This window comes from Ylistrum balloti, unplaced genomic scaffold (genome assembly GCF_031769215.1).
Source record: "Ylistrum balloti isolate Yb309-2 unplaced genomic scaffold, AGI_CSIRO_Ybal_v1 Utg372062, whole genome shotgun sequence".
In the NCBI taxonomy this organism is placed as follows: domain Eukaryota; kingdom Metazoa; phylum Mollusca; class Bivalvia; order Pectinida; family Pectinidae; genus Ylistrum; species Ylistrum balloti.
In genome coordinates this window covers 1-10481 of record NW_026782995.1, presented here as the reverse complement: position 1 = coordinate 10481, position 10481 = coordinate 1, and the positions used below count along the sequence as shown (strand labels likewise).

The 10481-nt window shown below is 33.8% G+C and overlaps 1 protein-coding gene across 1 annotated transcript; it reads right to left on the bottom strand.

The window, feature by feature from the left end:
• Positions 1-3688: 3688 nt before the first annotated feature.
• On the bottom strand, positions 3689-10403 carry LOC132564210 (cell adhesion molecule DSCAML1-like; the record flags this gene model as incomplete). The annotated part of the gene is made up of 11 exons (XM_060228885.1): positions 3689-4165; positions 4904-4968; positions 5296-5326; positions 5622-5692; positions 6457-6484; positions 6869-6939; positions 7486-7507; positions 7767-7877; positions 8262-8552; positions 9134-9472; positions 10098-10403. Coding segments are annotated over 11 exons (1358 nt in total), but the record flags the coding sequence as incomplete, so codon positions are not given.
• Positions 10404-10481: the final 78 nt, after the last annotated feature.

Here is a 10481-nt window from a genome sequence, read left to right as displayed (position 1 = left end):
CTTCCTAACCACGTATATATAATGTATGAGGGGGGAACACACAGTGTAATGGGAAATGACTTATTATGTATTTCAGTAGTAATTGAGAGGGCCGTGGTGATAGCCAACAGACTGAGACAGTTAATGGATTAGCAGGGACGTTTGACCTTAGGTCAATGGTGTTGTCAATGCTTCGATGTTCTACTCAAGTACGCCTTGTAATTATGTATATGGTAGGGGTATGATTAGTCGAGGCACGGAAGGTAAGGGGAGTTCCTCTATGTAGAACAGACGTATGTGGGACTGTCTCCGGATACTTAGCTAAATGCTTCGTAGGTTTTGATCTGGACAAATATAGAGTGTGTTATATAAATTGTAAAACAATATCTGTAAATTGCTATGTATTTTCACTAACTCTGTTGATATATACCCATCCGGTTACGTTACAAATTGTTATATCTTGTAAACATCTTTCTTTATACATATCAGTTATCAAATAAAACTCTTACATACCATAGTAGATAACAGACAACGCTACTATTCAATGTCAGATTTCATCATACTTATGTTATTATTGCTGCTGTATACGTCCCTTAATGTCGTGCGTAACATGTGCTTTTCTTTTTCATGTTGTCATTCTCATTTTTATCCGGTCGCAGGATGTTCCATTGCTTGAAAACTCAAGGAGTGTGCATGATTAACAGACTTTTCTGTTGTAGTTTGGTTACGATGGGAACATAAAGCGCCTTTCTGATTGATTTTTCAATGAAATTTGTACGTAAGGGTATTGTGACCAAGCGAACAACAAATATTACCTAAATTATATGATTTTGTAGAATTTGGCCATTTCATTGAATATTATAGGTGGATATTTCAAATATCAATTTGAATTTGTATTATGACACATATATAGCATACACAACTATGCAATCTGTTTCCTGATTACACTATCTGGTAGGTCTTTCCTGGTCCATGATAGACAAAAACTGGTACATTGGATTATGAGGAAAGGATATATGAGTTAGTCGTCAGATTGTTTACAATCGTGGTTGTATGGTATTTGTATACTTACCGATATTTTTAACACTTACTCATACGATCATAAAAAAATTATACATCTATATATATATACAAACAGCGATAAATGTCATGTCTTTATAATGATACCCAATATTATCTAACAATAAAAAAACTTTTTTGAAAGGGAGGTTTGAGTCTTTTTATTTGCAGTCTTGATTCCATTTCATATTTTACAAACCATCACGAAAATACCATATGCGAGGAGAATCATTATCAAAACCCAAGTAAAAAAAAGAAAAGAGAAAAATATAAACAGAACCAAGATTACGATCGTGGCTCAGGGAGATGAGTAACTCCAACATTTTCTAACACATCTTTAATATTTGTAGTATAATGTAAAAAAAGAAAATGTTGTTTAAAATGAAGTAACGACAGTATGGAGTGTTTGGATAAGGCGGAAATAATTGAGCACCTCCTCAACCAAATTGCATTCCAATAAGATGCCGTGTTGCTTTTTCTTATAATACGAATTATAAGCGATTTGAACGTATACGTCGTATTATGATACACATTCCGTTTACATGTAGGATTTATCACGGCCACGATCTGAAAATCATAACATATTATCAAACATCCTAACCATATATTAAATCTAACTACTGTGTTAAGCCCAACAGTCCGTGTCAATCCGTCTTTCTTTATCGAGTCAAACAGTAACTCGAAAATCAATACCAACGTTGTTTAAGTTACGATTTTAGCGTGCGATAAAAATCACTATTTGTTTATAAGATAAATATGGCGGTAGCTGTGCAAACACCATTCATAAATCAGTATACAAGTGTATGCACACAAAGAAGAATATTGACAAAACAGTCTGCTGTCCAATATGTTACCTGTAGCTGTCGAATATTTTACCTGTTGCTGCCTAGTATGTAACCTGTAGCTGTCCAATAGGTTAAGTAGAGCTGTCCAATATGTTACCTGTAGCCGTTCGCCATGTTAACTGAAGCTGTCAAGTATGTTACCTGTAACTGTCCAATATTTTACCCGTTGCTGTCCAATATGCTATTTGTAGCTGTCCAAGATGATACCTGTAGCTGTCCAATATGGTTCCTGTAGCTGTCTAATATGGTACCTGTAGCTGTCCAATATGTTACATGTAGCTATTCAATATGTTACCTGTAGCTATCCATTCTGTTACCTGAACCTGTCTCCCATGTTAACTGAAGCCGTCCAGTATGCTACCTGTAACTATTTAATATTTTACCTTTTGTTGACCAATATGTTATTTGTAGCTGTCCAATATGTTACCTGTAGCTGTCCAATATTTTACCTGTTGCTGCCCAATATGTTACCTGTAGCTGTCCAATATTTTACCTGTTGCTGCCCAATATGTTACCTGTAGCTGTCCAATATTTTACCTGTAGCTGTTATACAACTACGACATGCGAGGTTATCAATACTATAGATGTCATTCTTGAAATCTACATTGCTCTCTCGTGGCTTTTCAATGTAGATGTTGTATTATGATTTGATGAAAATGGTTGAACATATTCTAATGTTCGAATTATATTTGCTTCATTCATTTCCTCTTTGCAGTAAACGATCTTAAGCTTTAGTAGAGACCATACAAATATCCTTATATGATGAGAGCCTTTTTTAAACAAAGCAAATCCTTCCAGTCAAAACAAACGTGTTAAGACAATCAAAGTTTGTCCAACTTATTCTTAATATACAAATCTTAAAATGCACATAGCCAGGTATTATTAAATTTTGTGAAAGTTCAACGTTGTTTACTAAAACATTTTTAAGTAATCTGAATATAAATGTTTTGTTTTACAGGCACCAAATGCTATTTTAATGCTAATACTTTCGCTCTCACCCCACCGGACACTACCTACACCAGGACAGTGGGGGACACGTTACCGGACCGGACATCACTTGTACAGCCGATGGTAGACCTGGCTGTACCTTCGTCTGGACACACCAACTCACACGAATAATTCTTTTATATGATATTATCTTTTCTTGTAACAAAGATTAAATGTATTGCATTCACGTTAAATATCACATGATCATATTGTTTTTGCTGTCTTGTCAAAGTAGAAAGACATCTTAATCCATGACTTCCACATGTGATTATTTCCGGATAAAGAAAGAGAGGTCATGTACTTTATTGGAATAGTTCAATATGTTTATCTATAACAATCATCAGTTGATTTATTTTCATATCGACACACGGTAATAAGCAATATAAATTGCTGTTTCTACAGCTCATAGCGCTTCGATGAATGAATGTTATCCATACTGTTATTGACAAGATAAACGTTATTCTGAAGTAAAGATTTTACAAACTTTGGTGGTTATATGATGAGTACACAAAAAAACACTGAAGAAAACAGCATTATGGATCGGTTTTACGTCGGATGAAGAAGCATTGTGACATGAATTTGAGGTTCTTCTAAGTGGTGTAATGATCTCTACTTCATTCCCTACATATTACATTTAAAAAACGAGATTTAAAATTGCTACATAGCGAGTAAATGTTTTCAAAATTATTAAAACTAGTATGATGAATATATATGATAGGAAATGAACGACATATCTTCTTTATTCAATGACAATTGCCCGTATTAGTTTCTGCCTGTATTGTTTTATTTACAATCAGCTGATCAATTTAATGATACGTGCCATTTTGGACAGAACGACTTTAAACCAAAGTTCGCTCAATGTCATATGTATTATTACAGGCTTGAAAACATGGATAATGTTAACATCTAGCTTTTGAGATTTCTAACAATTTCACTGTTGTAACAAGGAAGAAAATTTCCTTATCCACAGTATGACATCACCGTCAATTTCTGATTGACTCACCCGATGAAAAACGCTCCAGGGCGCATACCACTAGAGAGATACAAAAGAAATTCCTTGATAAATACATCCAGTTGTTGTTGAAGTAGGAAGTAGCGGTACGACAGAACTAACTGATAAAGTCAGATTCCCATGACCTCCACTTTGTACTAGTCTTCATATGGTATAATACTGTGTATTTTCTAATCATTACCACACACCGTCCCGGTAGTTGGTGATGACTATTTTTTTTTATCTCTTTACCTACATACGTTGTGATGGCGTACGTTCCGTCAGGTGTTCGCATATTTTGACCCTGAAATGGAAATAATATTCGACTTTAATGCAAATACAACTTTCGGATAACGACGTATTTATGAATGTAGGAAGCAATAAAATCCGGATTAATTCATCGCTACCATTGTATTAATTGATTACATTGGTAAAACTGTACTAACCGATACGACGAATTTTATTAAGATTGCCAAAAAAAAAAAAAAAAAAAATCAAAAGTTCGTATATTTTTCCCGCCAGAAACTCCAATTGGCTTTCCTAAAATGTACTACCTGATAAAAGACTTTCTTTCTGAAACCAATGTCAGAAGAATTACAATAGTAACGAAATATTATGAAATGAATAGACTGATTTTTTGTGTTGATTTTTAAAAGGTCTTATCATTTTCATTTCGGCGTCAGATTTCTAAAACAAAAAAGTATATAATATTTACTATTAACTCATCAAGTATATCTCTTAATCTGAATTTGTGTTAAAATATATTATTGTGTGTCTTTTGTACGCTCTTTTAGCAAAATCCAGCTCTAGATATATAAACTTTCCTGTCAGTAGGCGTGATCCATTAAGACCAAACCTGAACGCGTATTACATTCAAAGGAAATATCCTTCTATTTATAAAAGTTGCATGATATGTGGATGTTCATTAGTTCTGAAGTAGTTAGCTCAACCTGATTTATCTAACTTTGAAAAATACAGAGATGGCTAAATTAAATAACAAAACAAGTAAATTTGGCAAATCTGACCACTAAAACCAACCTACCGACAGCTGTAAGTTCTTCATATTCTTGTTTAAATGGATTTTCTTTCAGCGATTCGTAGTTGTTTCTGTAAGCATAACATTGAGACAAAGCATGTTTTAACAGAAATTGTCAATTAGTGTTTTCAGATAAGTTCTTGACGACATGTAAAACACAATACATCAATCGACATTGTCTAATAGTCTTAGGAAATGTCGCGTGATAAAGTCCGATAAACGATACCAAATAATTATAATTCGGTTACAAATCATTATATACAATTCGTAACTTTTAATAATATGGGAACTGGTATTTATAAAATTCACAATCCCTTTAAAAGTGACAGCAAAACGAAACATTATGATAAATAAGTATTTATTGTGTTTTACCTGGATTTAATGTGAAGTGATCTTACCTTTCCTGTTCAATACTGACATCAATGTCATCTACAATCATAAAGAAGTCATTTAAATTGCATCATTTATCAATCAGGAAAACAAAAAATGATAGTTGGACAATATTTACTATAAATATCATAACTGTGATATGTAAATGAAATGTACACTTTATCTTATTGTTTTAAAGCAAATGGAGTATAAAATAACGATTACGATGTGATTGAAATATATTCCTTCCAAAAATATCATCTACGTTACTGCATTTAATCTGAGATATATTAAATATCTAATGCACAAATGCAAGGATGATTTAATTCGTTAAATGTTCAATTAGAGTACGCACCTCCGGAAAGGCGCTCGTATGTAGAAGCTGGCTGAATTTCGCACGGATTCAGATCCTGGTAATGGGACTGACTAAGGAGGGTGTAAAATAGATTAATAATGAATATCGAATGTATATTATAGTACCGTGATATATTTGCATGACTTTTAGAGAAGTATACAAACTGTTTAAAACCTACGCTACAATTACAATATCCAGTGTACTTATGTTTTATTTGATGCGAGTAATTTACAAAACATCACTTTAAATAGTTAGATATGGCAAAGATAATTTATTTACTGACACATTCACAATGACCACCACCAATGTCCGATTGTATCCTCCTGCTGTGGCATTTTATTCAAATCAACTTAATTTTCATTCAATACATTGAGGATGAAATGCTAATAAGTTAAGGTGTAGATTACTGAAATTACCACTGTGTGAACGTTCACTTTCGTGTTATATTTTTATTGTTCTGGTACATCATGCAATAACAAATATTTCTAATATCAGGCCTCGACGTTTAACCTACTAACAGTGTCACTAAAAGAATATTTACTAATAGTACATTGATATATATTCCCAGTAAAACTGTATCGGAAATTCGATAACTTTGATGTACTTTGTTCTGACATAATTTGTCTATCGCTGTTTATAGTTACAGCAGCATTGACCTTTGATTTTTTTTATTTTTCTGTTGTACACATCACATCTTATCATTATGTGACATTTCAGAATGTTTTGCATTCTATATTATGAAATGACATAAGAATGAACGAACAACAGAATTACTTGCGCAAAACGCATCCAGTAAAGTAACACTATAATAAAGCATTTACAAATATGCCCATACCTGTCTTGATCACGATCTTTCACCATCGCTTAAAAGTAAAAAGAAAACAATGAGATAACACAATGAAAACAAAGTGAATCTGTGAAAGAATAGTAATATTTAAGGTAATGTAATAGATAAAACCATGAATGATAACACGTGATTGACATATTTATACCAGTCCGTGAAATGTTTGTATGGTAATTGGAGCAATAACACTGAATTCAATTGTCTCCTTCAATGATACAATATAATAGAGTATGTACAATACACGTTGAAATGATAAGATGAAGTAACAGAAATATCAACTCTTATTATATAGGGAACTTATTGGTCAGAAAACAACTCTAATCAGATATGAACGAAGATGACTACAGAAGTAAATTGATTCAAGCGAAGTTCTCTCTCAGAATATATAAGAAAGTTATCTAACCTTCCTCGGGCACGGCGACCTGTTTCATTTCTTGTCCACTGTGGTGTTGAAGGTTGTCTCTCCTCTGATGACTGAAAAAGATGAGACAAATATAGTCGAAGGTATTGCTTACTCCAAACAATCACAGTCCATTGTATCTTCGTCCTTTACATTCAGTTTTTTTCATTTGCTACAATTATACAAAAATGAGGTGCTTGATTTAAAATAATAGATATTGTCACACGAAAGCATATGAGAAGTAGGAAATTTTACATCATTTTTGCGTCAATCATATTGATTAGAAATGAAGATGAAAAACCCGTTTATTTTATGGCATATCATCTCGTCTTACATTATCCTACTTCTTTCACCCAATATCTGTTTCTTTTGTAGCATCCCAATTAGGCAATCGCAAGTCTTAGGGGTTATCCAACATTTGGTTGAAATATTTGACGGGTATCATTGTACTGGCTATAAGGTAAAAGGTAGCAGAACACTGGTTCCATTCCGTCTGTGATAAAAAGTAGAGAAGTACTGCGTGTACTACTGAATAATTCTCAAGAAAGAAAGTGCAAATTCAACTTTCATACTATAATGTGAATACCGCGATTCGTTGTTATCTATTGTTCCTATCTTACCATCCTGCCGATGATCGTCTATCTGTAACATACACATCAAAACCAGAACATAGTCACACATAAAGAAGTAAAACATTAATAGGTACGTAGTTTATTTTGGTTATACTTTATCCGATTTTACCTTAGTTAAAAAGTGTTATTCACTTGTGTGTCTTCTGTTACATCTTTAAATTATAGAGGAACATACAATGAATGAGATAACTGTATACAAATGCGCTTCATTTCATAGATGTTGGTTCATCAAGCAGGCAATTATCCTTTAGGCATACTGTGATACTCACTTATTACAATGCTAAAAACGACCGCCGCTACAAATACAACACTACAGAAGACAGACACCGAAATCAGCGCAGTTCTAGTGGAATGTAGTTCTTCATGACATTTTGCTGTGCCTTTAAAATATAAGGCGAACGAGTTCAAATTAGTGTAACGAACAAACATTTAAATATATATCAAAATATATAATGTGCCCAAGTGAATTAATACGAAAGAGTCCTTTCTGCAAAATATGTATCCTCACATATCTATTGTTTTAATCTTATCTATCATATATCACATTAGAATTTGAGCAGAAATCTGGTACGTATAATATAAGAAATACCTCCACTAAAAAGTCCAGGGAAACAAGAATTTGTCAATACGATGTACTCAACCTCTTTATGATTATCATCAATAAATGTGTATTTTTTGGGATATTTCGTTAAAGGTAATGTTTATATATCCGATATCGTATGTAATTTTCACTCCAATGTTCAATGTTAATGGTATCAACTTACTACTGGTTGAAACGGTGATGAATATCTGATCACTCTGGCCAATGTCGTTTTGAGCATGAATTCGGATACTGTAAACCGTGTTCTCTTTCAGTCCATCTATCTTATATGACATGACGGATTCCAGCTTATCTGGAATTGCGTTCAATTCAGTGTAATTTTTGCTGACGTCAGATTTGTAGTCAATTACAAACGACTGAGTCACTCCTCCATTTGAACCCGGAATCCACTGCACTGTGATACTACTTCCGGTTACATCTTTTTGTAAAAGGTAGAGAGGAGGTGACGGTCGGTCTGTAAAAGCACGTGCCTTAATTTCAATAATTTCTGGATAATGTTCGATGAGCACTGAGTTTGCTTTTTTACAGATAAACAGAATCTGTTACCTGAGCCCTGTTACCCGAAATCGTTTTCATATTCAATTCATTTTAAATATATTTCTTTACGTTTAACGTGATAGATTTATCATTTAATAATGATATAGATAACATTATTACAAATAGCTTGTCACGCATCAACATGGCGTCCATTTTAATCAATCGAACAGCAAGCTGATTAGGACAATATGCTAGAGAACGAAAAATTGGACTGAGAGAACGCATCCGCTATTATTATTTCATAAACGCATTTTGAATTATACACAGACATACTTTTAAAGTAAACATACTACTGAAATAAAATAAAGAAAAATATGCTTACAACTTCCCCTAAAAAGTGTCTTATTTTTTTTTTTCATCGTCAAAATATTCATGTAAATGTATGTTTGTCACTGTAGAGTCTGTTTACTTATATCGGCTTATCAACGAGTGCTTTGATATTTTACATCTTTCATCAATTGTTTCCTTACCAAATGCACAAGTGTTCCTAATATTCACCTGTTTTGATCAGAGCTAAGGTGTGGTTTCTCGTTCCAAAACTATTTTCAATCATCACCGTGTAGTTACCGTAGTCTACATCCATGATATTCCTGATTATCAGTGTAGCAACATAACCTTTGACCTGTACATCGACACCATGAAATGACAGTATGAGAGTCCTCTGATCTACAGACGTGAATGATCTGCCAGCGGGAAGTGATCCATCAGATCCTCCCGTGGTCCAGGTGACAGTATCTGGACTTACTCCTGGTCTGCTGTAAAATTCCACCTCCAAAGTGACATTGTTCCCTATCTTTTCCTCTACCACTGTAGTGTTGGTAATAATCCCAGGAGGAGCTTCAATATATCAAAGTAAAATAATCACCAATAACAACGACAGATCAATCAGACACAAATACCACAGCAGTTAATACGTCGTCATGTGCTTATTTTGTACGTGCACTAGAATGAAATCCTATCTTGGAACACTTGACAAAATGGATTTTTTTATAGAAAAATGGAGCTTGTAATCAATTCCATACCACCCATAAAACAAAAATGTAAAAAAAAGACAAAAGGTTGAATTGATGTTTCCTTTCTTTTCTTTTAAATGAAATGTTTAGCAGTCCTTGATACGCTCAACTGGAAAATCACCTAAATGATTCCTGATCGGAATCGGGGAAATGTCTCGAGTTGATAAATGTTCGTTTGGTTTCAATTTTTATATCTGCATCACATAAACAGAGAGGTTCTTACGAATGATAACAATGAGTTTCAATTTCACTTCACTTGATAAGTATGTCGACAACTCAATCTCTGTGAAGCGAAATCTTTACTATTGCAATTCATAGAACGGATGTAAATACAGCTTAACATGATATTAAGATAGAATTGTTTTAATCCGATGAATACAGTACAGAATTTAATACAACACTGAGCATGACATGTTTGGAGAAAACTAAATTGCTTGATGTACATGTACCTTCTACCACAAAGAAGACTGATTCGGACGTATATGATTCCGGGACTGGAATGTTATTTGAGGCTGAACATATGTAGTAGCCCGTGTCTTCATACCGATGTGTAGTCCCAGGGTCAGGTAGGGTTAGGATAGATTCTTTAGAACTGGATTTTCCAGTTAACTGACGTATCACTGTACCATCCTCCGCCGTGTGTTGCCACTGTCCAAACTGGTATATGGCCGGGTTTCCATCTGGGGTACATGTCAATGTCCTACGGAATGATGTGTATGTGGCGTTGGTGTAGCTGATATGTACGTCAGGAGGGTCTAAGAATAAAATTTGGTGGCGATATTAATTACCATTTTAAATAAATTATTAAACGTAACAGATTATCCATCAGTGAT